This window comes from Typopeltis vanoorti, chromosome 10, assembly GCF_054136105.1.
Source record: "Typopeltis vanoorti isolate ZY-2024b chromosome 10, IOZ_Tvanoo_1.0, whole genome shotgun sequence".
NCBI classification, from domain to species: domain Eukaryota; kingdom Metazoa; phylum Arthropoda; class Arachnida; order Uropygi; family Thelyphonidae; genus Typopeltis; species Typopeltis vanoorti.
The window spans coordinates 24,885,277-24,907,360 of NC_143558.1; the positions used below are offsets into that span (position 1 = coordinate 24,885,277).

Below are 22,084 nucleotides of genomic sequence, written 5' to 3' on the forward strand. Positions count from 1 at the left end.
GCGCATGGCAATATGACACTGTGGTAAACACAGTGCTGGTAGCGTCCTTCGCCCTCCTAAGTGCTACAAGATGGATTTTTATTATTTTTTATACAAAATAAGAGAATTGTATAGGATTGTTGATGATAAAATTAAATATTACAAGCAAATATAAATAAATTAATAAATATATTTATGTATCGAGAAAAATTGGGGGTGCTGCAGTTCCGCAGTGCCTATGCACGAGCTTCCCCTACTCAAGAATCAAAGTAATAGATCATACTATCCAATTACTAAAATACTTCTCAGTTTTGAAGATGTGTATTCTGGGGAAAATATGAAGTTAGCTAGTCAGCGGGTCCGTCAGGGGGGGGAGGGGGCTACTATCTACAGTATTTGAGAAATTCTAACATACGTTAGATTACCTCTGAATAACTACTGTTATTTGTGCTGAATTAAAGTGAGTTGACATTTCATTATATGGTATTTATGTATTTAATTATTGATAAATTAATAAAAGTATTAATATTTGTATTATAATACAAATATCACTGACTCAACATTTTGTTCAGATTTTTTTTATTTCTATTGTTCTGTGTATTAAGAAACACAGAGAGAAACGTTTAAGTATTTATATACATATACACCTTTAGCTTGACTTTCACATGATTTTACTAATACCATGAAGCCAGCTTTAAGTTGCTAGTGTTTTCATACAGATTCATTTTGCTCTACTTCAATACTTCTGAAGAGTACCGTGTAAGAGCAATTATTATAGAAGCAATCATCAACTACAAACTAGGTTTCAACAAGGCATGTTTTTAACGAAATAATTATGCATTATTATTTTTTATTGTCAAGAAAATTGTTTACCTATTATAAAAGTTAGCAACATTTGCTTACTTTTGTTTAGTGTAAAACTAAACATTTGAATTATTTTATATGAGTTTTAAATATTTTAAAAAATTGTTTGGAATAAATTTAAGCAGAATGGAGACAATTTTAGCGCCCTCTATTCTGTAGAATTTTACAACCATAATTAAGAAAAACAAGATGAACAGTCGTCTGCTGTTTATTTTATCACTAAGCAACGAGTTTTGCTATGTGCGTGAAATAGAAATTCATAATGTCGTTTACTAGAAATATTAGTAACTTCATTTATATATATAATTATATATATACAGTATACAGGTATGTACAATCTACTAACACTGCCTAATTTATGTTACGAGTTGTTTCAAAAATATATCATAATATTTCAGTATAATTAATTAAAAAAGTTACTAAAATGTACCTAAAAGAATATAAGCTTAAAGGACTGTTTGTAGTTTCGCAGTAATCAAAGGGAAATAGAGTGAGATCAAAATGCATTATATCCGAACGATTATTTTGATAATAGTTCAGATATAATGCATATAATAGATATATATATATATTATAAAATTTGAAAAATATGCATTAGCTGTGCATAGTAATACTAAATAAATATTCCCCACATTTTAGTATACCTGTTAGGCATAAAATGACTTCAAACAGTTCCATATTTGATCTGTAGAGTAAGATTTCAGGACCATCTAATCTTTAGTCCTTCCAGGATATCAACGGTAACGTATTATATGCTAACAGCCTTTATCGAGTGGGATTTACATTAAAAATATGACACTGTGGGCAAAAGATAATGGTTACTGGTTCAATATGGCCAAGAGTGAGGATACACTTTGCTATGTATTGTATTGAATCGGATTGAATTTCACGAAATTGAGACCAGGAATACCAGTTAAAAAAGCGGAAATTATTGTAATCTTTATAAGGCTTTTGATACGACCACATCAGGACTAATCTGCATAGCTTTTGTGGACTTGACTTCTTGGGGATAAGGAAGTCGCGGAAAGGATATAAAGGCCGTGTGACCAAGATGAGTATAGATATAGGAATGCTCGTTGTGAGTACTTCATGTTACAGAATTTGGTGGAGAGGAGTAGAAGAGGAGGTATGATAGAAACATATAAGTTACTATAGGGATTTTATAGGATAGATACAGCAGAAATTTTTCAATACAGAAAGGGAAAGAACAATGGGTAGTCCCTCAGTGAAAGAAAATGTACGATACTTATTGTGTGAATAAGGATTAGTGTGGGCCTACCATGATCAGTCTTCGAACTCTGTGGAGCTTGATGGTTTCTGATCTAAATGTCCAGGCTTTTTTCTGAACACCACGAGTGTAGAAAAGAGACTAATAAGACAGTGGATAGAATGAAAACATGAAAAGTATTCATTTGGTATATATATATATATATATATACAATAATATGCATGAAATTTGCTTCATTAGCTGGTAGCGAATTTCCTATAAAATCGTGAAATTAGACATTTCATCTAGACAGTTATATGCGTGTTATGAAATTATAAGGAAATAATGCCACATCTTTTCTTCCTTTCCTACCTTTCGCCTTGCATAACGATAGTTTGAGTTGTTTTGTGAGTTTAACAGCGTTTAGCAGTTTGCTAACACAAGGAAGGAAATGTCAACAGTAGTAAATTTTTAAACTTTTCATAACAAGTCAATAAAATGATCACCATAAACAAATAACTATGAAAACCAACGTTTCCCGGAGATTTTTGTTATCAACTTTTCTTATATTTTACCAATTTATATTTTATAGATATTTTCTTATACCAAATCATGGGATATAGACTGATGTGCAATACCAAAAAGAAGTTCGCAATTCTAGGGGAAAAATTATAGCGAAATATCCTTGCATATTTGAATTTTATTTCGCCTTTGTTGAAACCTCTTCATAGAATATTCAAGTGAAGTATTATATTTGAATATAAAAAAAATTACAAGACGTATATTTCCTACATATGAAGACAACATTAGTAAGAAAACAATTTCATCACATTTTTTAAAATGTGTTAGTTAAAAGCTCTAATTTCAAGACTTACGTTTAGATAATAAGATTATGGGGTAAAATGATTACTAAATTGGGGAAAACTAGTTAATAAATACGTAGAAAAATAAGTTTAGATGCATATTGGACGGAACTGTAGACTGCATTATTGCTTTTATTAAAGAAGTTAAAAATACAAAAGAAAAATCATCAAATATTCTTGACATAAAAGAATATTTAAAGGCATATAAAGAATGGCAGTTATCCCCTTGTATGCTTAAAAACGTTAAATTGCTTTCATTTTTATATATTTTATCTCGCCAAATTTATTTTGTAGAAGGTAGAAGACTAGCTACTGAACAAATAGAGCATGACAATACCAGGGACAAAGAGAAAGCGTGCAACAGATTAATCTCAAATTCGAACTATTCTAGTTCCGAGAAAGTGGAAAATCTTTTCTTTGTCTTGGACAGATGAAAAGAAATCCAATATGAAATGCAACATTTTGGACTCACAAGAAGCTTATACAAATACTTACAGCTTTGAACATTTTGAACAAACAACTTACAAGAGAAAAGTATCACCAAATATGAGAATTACCACAAGAAACCTTAGCACTCACAGATAACATCCATCTCATTATCCATGCTTTGGAGTCCTCAAAAATTCATGAATGGAAGGAAAACTCCGCATTTGAACCACTTGGTCAAGAAACTGAGTTTCAGGCATAAACAACGATACCATTTCGTTTAAAACGATGGTTTTATTGGTAACGTCTTGCCATGTAAAGCACCTGATTATGTCTTTAGACAGAAATAGAACATCTTCAGGAATCAATTCCGAACTTTGGATATCAACACACCATTACTGGAACGTATGTTCCCAACTGGTCAGTGCTAATTGTAAATGGCTTAGCACAAACTTTCCTAAGATGATCCTTTCAAGATCTTCTTGGTTGGGGTCAGAAAAGAACAACAACAAATATTTGATCTTCCTTCAGAAATAGAAGTATACCTCTGAGAACTCCATTACCTCAGTTACGCTGATAGCTTGCCCTCCTTTATGAAAAGGATGAAAAACAAACGAAACTCCTTCAACAGTATCTTCTCTTGCGCGATTTTTCATCGTAGGGACAATAATATCCTCTGCCAAGATAGAGTGCACTTGTAGCTCTAATTCGCACTCTGTTCCTTTTCGAATATAATAAGCTTTTCGTAATCGCAGCTTGACATCTTTGTCCCTGGAAAGCATGAAAGATACGTGCGAATCTTCTCGCTCACTCTTACCTTCTTGAAATCGATTCAGAATTCGAAGAGAACCTTCAAATTTGGGCTGTCTGACCGATAAGTAATTGCTGTCGAGTCTCACGGGAAATCCAACTCCTACCAAGAAAATGTCATGATTGGTTACAGAAAATTTTATTCCAAATATACGCAGAGGCCGAACTGGAGAATGGAACGTATGAACTCTGTAACGATTACATATGAAATAATCAGGAGGAGATGCTCTTTTCGTGGGAATCATTGACAGTCCTTTTGGCATTGGTATTATACCAGGAACAGCTAAGTTCATGAAGATAGCGTAGCATTCTTCCTTTGAAAGCAATCCACTCCTAGCTGGCCCTTTGCAAAACTCTTCTGCCGTCATTGTAAGAAATCTGATTTGTGGAAGGGTGGTTTCAAGAACTGCTCGAAGATTTTCGCTTTCTGGTTCCATACCGCGCCTCTTGCATTCCTCTTCTGCCCACAAATAAAGGGCGCTGTAGAGCGTATATTCCGTGTATAGATTAAGGTAGGGTCGTAAAGTTATAGTTTCCAGTGTTGATAGACTGACATTAATAAATGTGGATGACGTCAGTACATGGTAAGTCTGTCGATCCATGATGTTTATACATTCAAAAATCAGATGGTATGCTTCTAAAACCACGGCGAATTCATAGACTTGGCACACGTTTTTGGGAGTAATGTGACCTTCGATGTATGTGAAACACTCTTTAAGTAAATGTGGTAAGAGGTATTTTTTCGCTGCGTAAGCTGTTAGCATAGCATCGTCAACAGTTTCCAAATTCAGCGAATCTGTATATGCGTACCTGCAATTAGAAGTAATTTTCATATATTAAGTAATTAAATAATATTGCAAATTTTATAAGAAATTTCAGATTTCAAGTAAATAGTTTCTGAAAAATTAAAGAACTCGTAACTTATATTTGAAATAAGAATAAATAACAATTAAATTGTGGGAAGATAACAAATTATAATAGTTAGTTGTATATTAAAAATTATTTCGGCTGATGATAAAAAAAAAAGAATTAAATTTCACTACGGATATTTTATTGCAAACTATTTTGAGAAATTTTTTCATTCAGAAAAAATTTCTTAAAATTAACCTTTCACGATAATTAACCTTTCAATTCATCTTTTTTGAAACCCGTTTTCAATTAACCTATTGCAAACAATTTTCATAACACTGCTGATGTTATTAATGTACAGTTGAAATGCATATTGCCTCAGTAAATGTATAACCAATAAATAAATATATAAATATTGTAACCAAATATATGGGAAATGATTGAAATGTAGCAAAGCATAACATCTGTGCTAAATGAGCAGTCGGAAGTAAATTGTTAAAAAGGAAGATGACATAGTCTTAGAAACGAGGTATTAGTTGAAATTATGGAAATGCAAGCCTCCAGATATTTTTAATGATCGATTTCGATATACTTCAGAAATTATTGCACTAGCATTTCTCTACAGCTATCGGTTGTAGACTGTATGTTGTTATTTTATTAGTATTCACACCCATAAAGAGAAACTTTACATGGTTTGATTTGCCATCCTGAAATTTTCTGTACAGGTTTATTATATCATATATGTGTTATTATTTGTAGACATATTTGTATGTATGTATTATTTATTTAAAGCTTCGTTACATAAATGTTAGGCGCAATTTTTTTTTTTTGATATTTACATTGAAATTGAAATTTATTAAGACTGAAGAAGTAGCACAAATGATAACATAATACAACAGTGATATGTTACAGCAATACAAGTAAAAAGTAATGCTGCATATATTACAAATGTAATATAATACAGTTACTGTTCAAGTGGCGATACAGAGACTGATAGGTTAAGGAAAAGAAATAGAACACGTATTATTATTATTATTATTATTATTATTATTATTATTATTATTATTATTATTATTATTTATTAATACGATAACTTCATGAAGTTAAAGACTCATCGCGGGAGATCCACTCTGTCCATTATCACAATACCTATCATACATCTCCTTAAACGTATTCCCTGTTGAGGTGCTCACAACCACCACTGGCAATCTATTCCACTCTTCGCCCCTCTTCAAGTAATGAACCTAGTCCGCACACCCTTACTAACGACACTCTTAGACAGTTTCCAAGTGTTACCCCTTTTTTTCATCCTACTCCCCACGTATTGAAAAAACTCATCTGTGTCAATCTTATAGAATCCCTTTAGTTACTTATAAGTTTCTGTCATATCCCCCCTCTCCTCTACCCGTTTGCTAAACTCTCCAACCACCCACACCCTCAATCTATCATAAGGAACATTCCACAGACCCGTCACCAGCTTGATCACTCGTCTCTGAATCCTCTCCACCACCACCACCATCTCCAGACCCCAAGAAATGCAGGTGACCAAATCTATGCATAGCAGTCAACATGTTGCTGAATCATAGCCTTATAAAGAGGGATAATGACCTCCATATCTTTACTGGTCAATGTGCTCTTCAGCTTCCAAATAATCCACTGAGCCATTTTACCAACTCTTGCAATATGTCCTCTGAATTTCAAATCTATATCCAACATCAACCCCCAGATCCCTAGCCTCATCAATTTCCTGTAAAATAGTACAATTAATATGATACGAAGTGTATAATCTTTTCATTGCAAAGTTCGTTACCTTACATTTTACAACATTGAATTGACAACCATTGTTCTTTGCTCACACTGCCAATTTATTTAAATCATTCTGTAAGATATCTACATCACCCTTATCAACTGTGCTCTCTCTAGTTTTACATCATTGCAAACAACTGAATATTCCCGCCCTATCTTCTGCTTTATCATTAATGTACAAATTAAATAGCGGTCCTAATACGGTGCCCGGGGGCACTCCACTAGTCACCCTCATTTGCCTTGATTCCACTCCACTACACACTGCCCTGTGATGTCTGTCTATCAGCCATCCCCTATCTATCCACGCCACCAGCCTCATATCCATTTCTATTTGCTTCAGTTATTATAACAGTTTTTCCATGTGGTATTCTGTCAAATGTCATGGAGCCAACTTTACGTAGTGGAACTATCTTACCCTCTTTCCACTCCCTTGGAACCTTGCCAGAACTCAAATTTAGATTATACAGCTTCGTCCGAGAACTGCCAGTTCACTTGCACATTCTCGTAGCCCATGAGCAGACATACTGGCCAAGCTCACTGCTGTATTCACATTGATATTTTTCAATATACTGAGTACCTCCAGTTCATCTACCTCAAGGCTCACATCAATCTATCACCTCAATAACCGCAAGGTCACCACTTGGATGATATTCCTTTGCAAAGTGATCACTTAGTAACTGAACTATTTCTTCTACTTTTGTCACTTTCCTATTATCAGCACTGAGTAAAGTTATCTTTCCATAATAATTCTTTCTCTTACTTGCTACGTAGCAAAAAAACTCTTTTGGATTTACTTTGACTTACTTAGCTAATTTTTCCCTCGAAATTTGATTTAGCCTTCCTTACCGTACTAGTTACTCTTCTTGCTTGTGATTTATACTGCTCATGAGCATATTGGTCACCTTGTTGTTATATTTCTTCCACAATGCTTTCTCTTTTTCAGCTCCTGTTTTATATTATTAGTCATCCACTTAATTCCTACATGGTTTATCCTCCTGACCATGGGAATGCATTCTGACATACCCAGAGTCAGGAGCATGAAGTGCCTCGCTCAAACAATCCTCGACCACTTCTCATGCACTAATGTCATTCATTATATGTGGTTTCTTATGCCACGGCACTGCTCCAAGTTGCCTCCTAAGTCGTCATAATCGCTAGCTTTGTAGTTCTGCATAAACCCTTTCTTGACTGAAATTTTCACATGTCGAGCAGCCTCCTAGGACAAGACTGTATGGTCACTTTCTCCGATTGGAGGTAGAGTTACTACTGCATTTATAGATAGATCTTCTGATGCGATTACCAGATTCAACACTCTCAAACCCTTGGTCCCTTCCATCACGTGCTGTTTCAAGTAATTATCCCTAAGTAACTGTATAAATTCCATTTTGCCATGTATCCCCTTCTTCCTTCCAATCTACGAGTATATTACCATGGTTCAAGTCTCCCATGATAATTGCTCAGCCGGCACCCATTGTGCTAATCTTCCGATGCATGTCGTCCACATTTCTGGACCCCTAGGTCTATAGGCAATCAACAATAAATTTTATGCTATTGGCCGCTATCTCACCAAAGGCACAAATGAACCATTTCCATCAGATCTACAATCCTTAACTTCTACAATGAACAGGAAAAGGAAATAGAAGGAATTGTAAACTGTGTGTAACCCAGGGCCGTAACCATACTAGTTACTAGAAAAAATATAAATATAGGCTATATAGTCACTACAAAATCAAATGATTGTATCTATGAGTGCTTACGCAACATGGTATATACTTACTAATGATTTATTATAGTCATAATTAGAGATAATATATAACAGTTACAGTGATCTCTTATAATATACATTTAAAAGAAAAGTCACCATTATTAGTCTCATGAGGTAGTCTCTCAATCTTTTTCAAAAAGCATATTCTGAGGTTATCGCTTGTAGCTGTTTGTTGCTAGGTGTTCAAAAGATTTATGAAAACATAGGTCACTAGTTGAATATGCGAAGAAATCAGTAATGGCCATAGCTCTAATTATTCTATTTTGTATTCGTATCAAAGGAAGCAGATTGTTATAGTAATCTCCACCCCACATGTGATACTATATTGCAGTGAGGAATTTACTCAAGATTATATAAGCGTTTATATATTAGAAGTGAAAATGAACTCCAAAGATCAATATACTTCTTAAACACAACTGCTTAAAAAAAATTGGAATGCAAAATAAGTCCTAACACAGAACATTGTGGGACTGTTCATTTTATTACTTATGTTGCGGTATTGGAGGTGCATTAGCTGATATACTGTTTTCTGTTATTCAAATAGGATTTGAACCAACCATTAATAACACCTCTAATCCCGTATCTAGACATTTCCAGGAGTAAGTCACGATGCACACAGTCGAATGCTTTAGATATATCAAGATAAAGAGCTCTATTTATCTATAAATTGTTGTATAGCATCCAATAGCTCTTTTTCCAGATCTTAACCCGTAGTGATTAGGCGTATAAAAGGACATGGAATTTAGGTAGCTGTTTAATCGTTTTTAATTAGGATTTCGAGTTTAAAATTATTCACTTTACATTATGTGAAGTAAAAGAGCATAATAGAGTGGTTGAATATAATAACTAATATTTAAGGAATTGACAGCGTATACTGGAAATATAGATTAAATAAACTTTAATATACACTTTCCGATATTTCGGCGAACGTTACGTTGCCATCTTCTTGGGAACTTACTAAAAAGACACGTGCACACAAGTACTAATACAACAAATGAGACTGAGGCTAGGACGCTAGCGTTTTCCTAAAGTCCTGATGGTGCCCCCTGGCGGGCTATATTGGTAGTTCTTGGCCTTTCGGCTGATGTTCTTTTGATAAAAGTTTCCCAAATTTGGGGCAGTTTCATGCATCCAAATTTGTTGAGGTTTGGCATGTTCCTAAGGGCCGAGGCTGATTCCATGAATAGTCTTTCATACTTGAACTTGCTGCGGTGTATTACTGTGGCTTTCTTCCATCTTATTCTGTGGCGAGTATCCAGAGCGTGGTCTGCAAGCCCAGAGTGGCTGTACTGGTGAAATCGGATGTAATCCTTGTGTTCTGAGATTCTGATATTTGCTGTCCTGCCTGTTTGGCCAAAGTAGGACAGTTTACAGCTGCAAGGGACCTGGTATACACCAGGTAGGTCTAGGGGAAGTGGTTGGTCTTTGGTGGAGCGGATAAGGGATGCCAGTTTTCTATGTGGTCTGTAACAAGTGATCAAGTCATGTTTTTTTAAGATTTTATTGATTTTTTCTGAGGTGCCTCTGATGTAGGGAATAGTGATCAATAAAGTTCTCAATAAAGCAAAACCTCCAAAATCCAACATATCCATTAGTGAATACAAGGCACTACAAGAATTGAAGAGAAACAAAAAAATAGTGATCACCAAAGCGGATAATGGGAACGCCACTGTGGTACTAAATCTTAAAGACTACACAGGTAAGCTCAAGGCTTTATTATTAGATCGCTCCACTTACCTCCCCATTGATTACAATCCCACCAGCTCACAAATTAGAAAACTCCATAGGCTCCTTAAGAAGGTCACTTCTTGGCCTGTGGAGATTACCAACAGACTAAAACCCTATAACTCTAGACCCCCCCGCATATATGGGCTCCCAAAAATACACAAAGAAAATGTGCCATTACGTCCCATAGTGGATGGCATTGATTCCCCCACTTACAAACTAGCCAAGCATTTAGCCAAAGCGCTCTCACACTATACTGGCAATACACCATCACACATAAAAAACTCAGCCCACTTCAAAGCCAGTATAGAAAACCTTACACTCCAACACAATGACATAATGGTCAGTTTTGATGTCTCCTCCCTATTCACGAATGTCCCTCTCAAAGAAACCTTAGAGCTAATCCAAGCTAAATTTCCTCCCGATATCTCAGCCCTATTTCAGTTTACAATGAACTCAGGCTATTTCGTTTGGCAGGAAAAATTCTACAAACAGATAGAGGGGACAGCCATGGGTTCACCACTTTCCCCACCCTTGGCCAACTTTTTCATGGAGATGTTTGAAGAGAAAGCCTTAAACTCAGCCCCACAAAAACCTACCATATGGCTTCGCTATGTTGATGATGTTTTCGCTATTTGGCCACATGGCCCGGATTCACTCCTCTCCTTCCTAACACACTTGAACAACCAACACCCTAGAATCAAATTCACCCTGGAAAAAGAGGAAAACAATAACCTCCCCTTCCTAGACACACTAGTCACCCGCCAACCTGATGGAACCTTGGTTTTCTCAGTTTATAGAAAACCCACCCATACAGGCAGATACATTCACCAACAACCCCCCCCCCCCTCACAACAATATGGAGTTATTAAAACATTATTCAACAGGGCAAAAATAATCTGTTCTAATGATCAAGCCCTAACCTCTGAACTAAATCACATCCGTGACACTTTCTCAGTCAACGGCTACCCCCTCCAAAAAATCCAAAAAATACTTAACCCAGTTATCCACAACCCACCACCCCCTCCCCCTCACAAAAAAGATTACTCTAAATCCATCACTATTCCCTACATCAGAGGCACCTCAGAAAAAATCAATAAAATCTTAAAAAAACATGACTTGACCACTTGTTACAGACCACATAGAAAACTGGCATCCCTTATCCGCTCCACCAAAGACCAACCACTTCCCCTAGACCTACCTGGTGTATACCAGGTCCCTTGCAGCTGTAAACTGTCCTACTTTGGCCAAACAGGCAGGACAGCAAATATCAGAATCTCAGAACACAAGGATTACATCCGATTTCACCAGTACAGCCACTCTGGGCTTGCAGACCACGCTCTGGATACTCGCCACAGAATAAGATGGAAGAAAGCCACAGTAATACACCGCAGCAAGTTCAAGTATGAAAGACTATTCATGGAATCAGCCTCGGCCCTTAGGAACATGCCAAACCTCAACAAATTTGGATGCATGAAACTGCCTCAAATTTGGGAAACTTTTATCAAAAGAACTTCAGCCGAAAGGCCAAGAACTACCAATATAGCCCGCCAGGGGGCACCATCAGGACTTTAGGAAAACGCTAGCGTCCTAGCCTCAGTCTCATTTGTTGTATTAGTACTTGTGTGCACGTGTCTTTTTAGTAAGTTCCCAAGAAGATGGCAACGTAACGTTCGCCGAAATATCGGAAAGTGTATATTAAAGTTTATTTAATCTATATTTCCAGTATACGCTGTCAATTCCTTAAATATTAGTTATTATGTCTAACCAGCGTATAAGCCTCTCAACAAGAAGAGTGGTTGAAATAAAACTAAACTTAGAATGGAACCAAATAATAATTCTGTTATGATTTTGCGTACATATCACGTACCAAAACCTGCTAAAATTGAATGAAAATCATTCCATTTTAGCATGTGCTATCGATATTATTCACACATCACAAATATATTATCAGGAAAATGCATTTTGTACGAATCTCAAAAATATCCCGTCTATTTTATAATCCAGTTTTCCGTTCCAAAAAGGATCAAGGTATTGAAGAAATTATTCCGCTATTCGTCGAAGGAACGTGTGAAAGATGTTACGACATGTATATATTTACATGAATCTCTATTTAAAGAGTTCTGAAATTTGTGAAGAAAAAAAAAAAAAAAAACACGTGGTGTTATTTTGACACTCGCTTGGAGATTAGTGACCACAGGGCAAATGGATGAACGTAAAACAGCTTTGAGAAGTACCTAAGTTGCCAAAACAGGACAGTTAAAAAAAAATCGTAATTTATTCGTCAATCTCTAATGAATAATATGGTATTTAGGAATATGCGACAGAAATAAAATAAGTTTTCAGTTTAGAAAGTGCATGGGATATGTCAAGTCTGTGTCTTTTTTGTTTATTTAGTTCACGAAGCATATGGGTTCCTTGAAAGGCACGTGACTTCAATGGGGCATAGACTTCGTGTTCGAAGTCATGCCCCAAGCCATGTGGTTACGACTCCGTAACCACCGTTTTCATTTCTATTAGCCACTGTGCCCAGACAAAACCGTCATGCTGTTATCACGTTAGTCTAAGACCTGCCATCATCGGTCACGGTTATGCTAACGATAACATTATGCCTCGATTTCTTCGGTATTATTTCTATGGTAGTTCATTCCTTCGAAAGGCACACATTATTGTTTAACTCTTGTCAGCTGCTGTTGTTTCTAGAATACTGTGAGTTGTTCTGTCCGCCAAGCCTTAATGGCGCCTCTGTGACCTCCTGACATTCTTTTCAATACTATCTCTGATGGCAATTTCTGCTTGTATCGATTTTCTTTAGCATTGCTTTCCTTTAAATGTTAATAAATGCCAAAGAGGAATGTGGTTGGATATTACAGTGATTATAGATATAAAAATACCTGAATAGTGGTTTAAAATCGCTTCATAACCAGTTCTAGTTATTTTACAATATTAAAAGACTTTAATTATTACCCTGATCCTCTACTTAAATGCAAACTGAAATTGCTGGAAAAATTAAAAAGGAAATCTAATAGTATTTTTTGTGTTATCCAATTGAAGTTAACAGATACAAAAAAAAAAAAAAAAAAAAAAAAAAACTTATTTCTCTTCCTATTGTTAAGAAAGCATACAGAGAAACTGGCATTGAGCCAAAACAAGAAAGGAGCAATTCGAGTGCTTAAGAAATTTTATGTAACACACCGAATACGGCATATTATAAAATGTCGTCTAGTAGTGATATCTGCAAGACGTAGTTTAAAATCTATAGCCGAATTGTGAACTGCCGTTTCTGCATTCTATTCCTCTGAAAAGATAAGTTAATGGTTCCAAACGTACTACAGTAAGCTTATAGTAATACAACAAAATTATCGATTACAATTTACTATAAAATTCAGTAATAACGCCAGAGGAATTTGAGGATCTGGGGAAAGAAAATCGACAACCTAGTAAATTTTTTTCACCAAACTAGTAATAGGAATAGGAATTGGAATTTATGTCACGTCCATTGCATTTCAAATATACATTGCAACTCACAGAGCAGTTTAATAGGCATAACTAGATCAGTAACAGTAAGTTATTGTTGTGTTAGTATTTTATTACACAAAATTACGGTGAATATGAATCACTGTACTTTTGTCATTTCACTCGAAATGAAAGAAAATGTAAAGATTAAAAATAAAATAAAATAAAATGTAAAGAAAAATAGTCATTGTAAACAGTATAGATAACAATAGTAACAAACATAGGCAAAATAGCCATAAAAGATTAATAAAATAAAATGTTACTGACATTTTGTAAGTATGAAATTTTGCGATCATTCGTAATGAAATTACGTTATAAAAATAAAGTTATATAAATGTCTGGAAATTGAGAAAAAAAGAAATAATTCTTTGAGACTTAACTTGAATGCTATTTTTTTAGTATAGTATTTTAGTATAAAATTTACTTATAATAAATTATTAAATTACAATTTTTACAAGCCTGCGTATATAATTCTTTCTTCTTCTTTTCTTTTTTTTTTTTTTAATTCAAAAAATATTTTAGTCAAATCGAACACAGGCCAAGAGGGCGACGCCAAAAGAAAAAAAAAAAAAACATTGTTCACATTCGTCTTAAACAAAATTATTTTTATACTATAAAGAGAAATAAAAAATCTATATTAGGCTAACGTTATTTCTGATTATAAACAATGCTTAATTCCAAATATTGCTTATAATGAAATAATATGTAGTATCAAATTATTATAATATGACTGGTATTTGCGTATTCGCAAGTATTGTAAAAGAAATGTAACATGACTAAAAATGCTATTAACGTGCTGGGGATTAAAGCACCGATTACATTTAAATTTTCAGCTAATCAGGTCTGCGCCTTCAGCTAATCATTTTCTGAAATAAAATATTTTCATGATGAAAAATACCAAAATGACAAACATAATATAATCATTAGGTTGATACGAACTGCAATTATTTCCATTGTCTTCTAAAACACTACGATGTGGTATCCTTTAACGTACTGCAATCCTTGTAATGATTGAGAAACCAAAGAATGCTGGTAAGGGGCTCAAGAAAACCTTAGTATTCTTAATGGATTTTAGCGATAATTCTAGATTTCATCACGATCTGTCTTGTAATAGTTTGGGTGCTAACGCTAAGTTATAGCTGGACATTATTGGTAGTATGGTTGCATTTATATTTCTGTTAGCAAGATATGAATAAACTCACTGTGGCAGCGTTTCTATCAGATAATCTTTCATTATTTCAATGGAATATTATTTTTGAAATTTATGTCGCTACATTCAGACCTTTAGCGAATATAAGTGCTATTTGTCAGCTCAGTCATTAACTTGGTCAAACTTCAATATTACTTTTTTAAATTTAATTTTGAGATGGCTCTTAACAAGACGGTACTTGGAAAACACTTCTGACTTTTGTCAGCGTGATTCTTCAAGTGAATAACGTTGCTGCTCTCCAACCAGTAAGCGAAAGAAATGGCAGTAGTTTGAATCTCGCTGCTGTTGTCATGGACAAATGAATTTCATCTACCATGCCCCTGGTGGTAGATGAATTTCATCATCTAATGAGAGACCACTACCATGCTTATCGAAGGTCTAAAGTGGATTGAAAAGTCTTAGAATATGGGCGATAGCTGAGGCTCCTGTATTACCCAGTCACGTACTAAAGTGCTATATGCAGCATTTTGTGGGTAGGCGCTAAAACCTGAAATTGGTTATTGGCCCATTTCATGATACATCGGAGAATTATGGTATTTAGCAGATAACATGAAAAAAAAAAATGGTAGGCCACACACAAAAACGTTGACGGTCCTCAAAATCCTGAACTGTTGTGGGGCAGACGTCCCTTGACCTCACCTGACCCTCCAGTTCATCCCACAGACGTTCAACGGGGGTTGTAATCAAAGCTCTGCGGAGGACAGTCAAGTGTGGAGACGTCCATGCCCACAAACTACACAGTTACAGCAGCAGCATTATGACAGTTTTCATCCTGGAAGAAACAATAGTCAGTTCTGTAGAAACGCCACAAAGTAGGAAATATTGCATTGTCCAGAAGGTTCAGATACCTCTCGATGTTCAGTGTTCGTGGAACCACAGAGGTTCGAGGCCAAACCAGAATAAACTGGACCCTACCATCACACCACTACCTCCGAATTTTATAGTTGTGGTTTCGCATTATGATAAGAGATGTTCGCCGGGCATCCGTCACACCCACACCCGATAATCTACTCTGAAGAGGGTGTAGCGTGATTCGTCACTCTATAACATAGCTTTCCAAGCTTCCACGTCCCACTGTACACGTTCTTCGCACCACTGAGGATGATGCTGCATGTTGGTTCGAGTAATGTGGAGCTTAATTGCGGTCCTACCACGGAATCCTTATTGAGCTTCGGTTCTGATTGTTTTTGTTCAGATTCATGTTCCAGTTGATGCCCGGAACTCCGCATTCAACATCTCGGCCAACGAATGGCGGTTTTTCCATATTATCCTTCGAATCACCCTACGGTCACGTTCGGTGAGTATAGTAGGTCGTCCACTGCGAGTAGAACTTGCACTTGTCTCCCTGCGCTCCCATCTCAGTATAGTATCACTGAGTGTAGAACTGGGATGGTCCAATTTGTCAACAATTTGCCGACCAGATATGCTTGCAACATGGTATCCTATCACAAACGCTTCTTTCAAACTCATTTCTTCTTTCAAACCCGTTTCATTCGGACACAGTTGCACTGACTTGGGAGCATCGTATTCTTCCAATTTATATCGGCTACAAACATCGTTACATGGCACGATGCACCTTGCCCATGGTAGTGTCCGACGACTTCTTTCCATGCAGTGTATTTGTACATACTGAACATATTACTAAAAGTGTTCTTACAATTACGAAAGCATTTATTCTCAGTTCTGAATTGACTTTCTAATTCTTGATTCTCCAAAAGTATGCAATGACTGTTCAAAACATGAATCATGCTTATTTTGATGGGTGACTTTGCTTCTGGTTGCATATTTACGTGTGATAGAGAATAATTTTTTAATCTGAAACTTTGCAACTGATGCTGGGAAATGTTATGACTCAGTTCTTGCATCTCAGAGCATCTTGGGAGCATTCTTCAGTTCGCTTAAAATCCATGGATAAATTTGTTCTAAAATGTGTTGCTTTCCTGTTTTTATTTGACATTACACAAATGAACAAGAACAAAAAATGTAATTTTTCAACCCTAAATTCTGATCTTCAAAAAACTATTTTAGACAGGACTGAATTTTGAACTAATTTCAAAACTCAGTCCTGCCTTAGTTTACTATAATAGGTTAGTCAGTTTTATGGACGTTGTGGTATAATCAGTTTTTACCTTATGAATTATTAATGAAGTAGATTTTTCTAACCACTGTCGGCACGATTAGCAGACAAACTTCATCAATTAAACAGCAACATTATATGAGTCAATAACATTCTTTAGATTCCAACGTTATAATTATGTGCGTAGTTTAAAATGTCTCTATGTTATCAAATTAATATGATTAATCTCTGATCAAAAATATATTTACAGCTAAGAGAAGCTGTTACAGAAAGCAAAAAGAATGGTAAATAGGAGATATAATTTATTTCACAATTCTGTATTAATATTTATTATAGTTATTATTATTATTATTAGTTGTGGTATCGACTTCCACCAGGAGATCAGTCCGTGGAACGTTAAGAAAGAGAAACAAGTTACATCACAGTATGCCAGAGTTTTACTAGTTTGGTTGACCATTACTCTAGTGTCCTGACCTCCAGTGAGGAAAAAAACTTTAATCCTTTAAATCTACAGCATTGGTGGCCTAGTCAGTATTCCAAATTACGACTTATGACTAAGGTCTTGGAATTATTTTTATTTTATACATACACGAAAGGCCACAAGACCTACAGCACACTAGTGCCGTGTATGAGCATGAGGAATATAAGAAAGGAGGAATCTGGTCACATTTTGCTTGAACAGCTGAGGGTTGTAATCTTTGGGGAGGGCAGAGTGGGGAAGATTGTTCCAGAGGACAGAAATAGATGGAATTAAAGAGGAGGCAGTGAAGTTGGTTCGGTGAGTTTTGAGATGGACTCTAAAAGGGTGTTGGTTAGCAGTGGCTCTGATTTTGGAGGAGAGTGGAGGAACAATAGTGGCCAATTCAGCAGCGCACTGTCGATGAAAGTATCTGTAGAAGAGGCACAAGGCAGAAACTGGACATCCCTGAGAGGTGGATTAAACTGGGTCTGTAAGAGAAGGATAATTAATTAGCCGGATTGTCATCTTCTGGATAGAATCGAGCAATCTTAGAGAAGATTTTGGTGCACCACGCTAAATATGGGAGCAATATTCCATGGCTGGGGGATTAGGGCTTTGTAAAGTTAGCAACTGTGAAGTAGTGTCTTGTGCGAAAACGTACACAACGTTTTTTGTCGTCTCCACAAGCTATAGTTGAAATATGGTTGTGCCGATAAAGATCAGAGGTGCAATTCAATCCAAGAAGAGAAATCTGATCGTGTTTGATTATCTCAGTATTGCTGAAGGTAATGGGGAGGGATGGAAGCTCTTTCTTGCAACAGATCAGACAAGACTGAGTTTTGATGGCATTGAAGTTTACAAGGTTGTCCTTGCTCCACTGGGATATAGCTAGGAGATCTGGTGGTGGTAGATCTTGAGGATTCTAATACTTGACCACTAACAGGCTTGTCGAATGAATACTGCCGTCAGCAAAGCTATAGATAGGTTTGGAAGTCTATGAGAGCAGGTAATTTATGTACAAGAGTAAGAGAGTGAGTGAAATAACAAAACCCTGGGGTTCTCCTGCATTTGCAAGGAAGTCTGAGGAGAGTAAAAGTTGAAAAGTTGGCGATCCAGTTGCAGAGTGGGGAAGGCAAACAACAAGATGGCAGATTGGTGGTTTGGTGAGTAGGCCCCTGTGCCAAACCCAATCAAATGCCTTTGAAATGTCGAGGGCAACCGCGAGAGTTTCTCCAAATTTCTCAATGGCTTGAATCTATAGGTGGTGAAAGCAAGAAAATGAGCTATAGATCGCGAGTGGTGGAATCCATACTGCTGGTCACTGATTAATTAGTATGTCTCTAGATGGTTGAAGAGTTGGTTGTTCATGACCTTCTCCATAATTTTTGCGAAAACAGAAGTGAGAGCAATTGGACGATAGTTCGTTGAGGATTGACTTTTTTCACCTTTTTTTGGGATGGGCTGGATATGGACCCGTTTCCATGTTGCTGGATAGATGCCAGTTGAATACAATAGATTGAAGAGGGGATACAAAATAGGTGTTAGTTCTGGGTCACAATTTCTAACACACTAGGTCCTCCCAGTTGGCGCCCTTGTAGTGCCAAAAGACACAATACTGTGAACTGGTGGGTGTAGGTTATTCTGCTGCAAAAGAGACCTGTATGAGGTTGTGGTCCGAGTTTCCCAAGAGGAGATGGCGAAGACTGCAGCATCTCTGCCTTCTTGATCGGTGAAATTGGAGAAGGGGGCCAGTATGAGTTTTGTACATTGAAGTCCCCCAAGAAGGATACCTCACTATTGGGGTATTTTGACTGCAGAAAGTCCAGCTTTAGAGAAAGAAAGTTGAAGAGGTCAGAGTGGTGGATGGAGTTTGGAGAGCGATAGAGGGAGCATATGAAAAGGGCAGGTTTATTTGGTACAGAAATGTTGAGTCAAAGCAGATCAAATAGTGGTGATTCAAGGATTTGCAGTCTCTGGCATGGTATTTTAGTTCTGACGAAGGTACAGTTGCCACCCATGTGACGGAAAGAGCTGTGTGATGTGCAGTTTGGGCAGTTGAGGTGGACAAAAGTTGTCAGAACTACTGACAACTTTTGTCCACCTGAAAGGAATGATAGTTCTGGTTTAGATGACTGTAGGCGGTGGTGCACATTATATTACTGATGAAGTGGATGTGAAAACGTTTTATTTTTTTAAGAATTAGTGTTGGTGGGTTATTTGGTTGCATTTCTTTTGCCTTATGATTTTTTTGGTTGGATTTTTAATGTTTTTGTCGGTTTTTTGAACTATTTTGTGTGGGAGAATTTTTGAGATCCGCAGTAAAAACGCATTTCTTTCGGTTGTGGTTCACTGTGTTTGGTGACGAAGAGATAAAAAGGAAGTGATGAGGCATGCAGTGAGAGGTGACAGGCTTGCAAACATACCGCTCACACAGAGCGGAGTTGGTCTCCTGTCCATACGTGGCCTCGACAGCACCACCTGCAGCCACAGTATTTGATATCACTCCACTCGAGAACTGGCAAAATACGTGGTTGCAGGATTTTTCGCTAGTGATCGGAAAGCGTCCAGGTTCTTTACTACCTGGTTTGGTCCCCTGTACTAACCAGTGGCCAGCTTGCGGAACTGTTTTACTGCTGTACCTTCGAATGGAGGAGAATCTAGGATCCCTACAGTGAAATTGGTATGTCTTTGAGGATATCACTCTCACTGCATGTAGGAAGAGTGGGTAAGCGGAAGAAACCGGAACTCTTGCTCTAGCGACCAGGCATGACTGCAACTCTTTCAGTTTTCTAATAAGTAAGGTGGTTGGATTTCACTGGGTGATGAAAGACATCTACCACCTAGACACTACAGTCCACCAATATTACAGTCCTATAGTTATAATCTGGCCTTTTGAACCATGTCCTGGATAATTTAGTAGAAATGACTGAAAAGGTAAGTTTCTTATATCATCACTCCAAAACTTAGTAAATTTGAAAAATTCCTTTGAAATTCTAATCAACCACTCTAATCTCAACAATAAAAATTTCTAAAAATCTAAAGACTATAAATGGCTCATATTCTACCCACAACATTTGTTGTAACAGATTGTATGACTTGGTCACAATTTGCTAATAACAAACCTCAGCCCTTATTTTAAATAATGATTAAGCCACGACTAATGCTGTATCATGATTAAAGAATAATAAGAATGTGATCACTATCCATGTAAAACAGAACTGTAATTTTGCTGTAGCTTTTTTTTTTTTTCATCAGAAATAAGCTCATCAGAGTAACTGTTGGCCAAATTAGTGATACTTTGGCAATCGTTTGAATTGTAACGTAACTTATTCTCTCCCTCTCTCTCTCTCTGTGTGTGTGTGTGTGTGTGTGTGTGTGTGTGTGTGTGTGTGTGTGTGTGTGTGTGTGTGTGTGTGTGTGTGTGTGTGTGTGTGTGTGTGTGTGTGTGTGTGTGAATCATTGCCAAATGGAGATATTTTATTGTTGTTGTTGTTGCTATTATTGTTGTTGTTGTTGTTATTATTATTGTTGTTGTCGTTCGAAGAAAATAAATGACGTAAGCATTTTCTATTTAGAGTGTATTTTAAACAGAAAATACTCCCTTTAAGAATAAGAGGGCGTTAGAGAATTAAAAAAAAAACAATTTTAAAAGCCGTTAAAAACAAGAATTTCTCTGATAAAACATGGAGAATTTAGATCTGAGGAAGGGGAGAAATGCAACACAAATTCGAAGGTCACTGTTCTTGCAGTCTTTCGAATGGCATTCGTCTTGGTTCCCCTGACCTCCTTCATTAATGAAAATCATCACCGATTCATTTTGGGAAAGAAGGAAACGTAGAGCAAGGTAATTAGTATGAAAGGGATGCAAATATGCAGCATCATGTTTGGTACGTGCAGTGCGGTAATTGGCATAGTCGATGGCTGAGTTCTGTAAGAAACATTCGCAGTATTGCGCATGCTTAAATTGTGTGCGAGCATAGTTTGTTGTTCACTTGATTTCATATGAAATATTCCATAGTGATGATAGTTCATGAACTGTTTGTTAGAATGCCAACTCTACAGTACGTTTAAATAAGTACTGGGCTATCTCCACCAGTTTTAGAACAAACGTGCTGATATGCATATTCCTTTCATTACATAAAACATAAAATCCAATGTCCGTTGTGTATTTGGTAATGCCAACAGTATATGAAGATGATCATGCGGTATTCAAAAGAGACGATTATTATATGATGCCATATCGGTTGTGGATCTGTTAATGTCATTCGTAAACCATTACATGACAAAATTAACTGTGTGCAACTTTATTAGCCGATGAAAATGTGAGAAGAGTGTCGCCAATAAATGTAGACCAAGGGCGCTAACACCAAGAGACCAAATTGTGCTTGGGAGGGTAGTATACGTAAATTTCGGCATACCATTCTACAGTGTGGAAGTGATCAACCAAGTTCAAACAGTCTACAAGGATTCAGGTCGGTAATATGACCCTACATAAAGAACTGTAGTGTTCTTTATGTAGGGTCATAT

The 22,084-nt window shown here is 36.5% G+C and overlaps 1 protein-coding gene across 1 annotated transcript in view; it reads right to left on the bottom strand.

Moving 5' to 3' along the window:
- Positions 1-776: 776 nt before the first annotated feature.
- Positions 777-22,084, bottom strand: part of LOC150102239 (BTB/POZ domain-containing protein 6-B-like) — a 39,321-nt gene continuing 18,013 nt past the window's right edge. Inside the window, exon 3 of the mRNA XM_090398846.1 lies at positions 777-4,959. Within this exon, the coding sequence (XP_090254972.1) occupies positions 3,867-4,959 (1,093 nt within the window). The 3' untranslated portion in view covers positions 777-3,866. The remainder of the gene's footprint in view (positions 4,960-22,084) is intronic.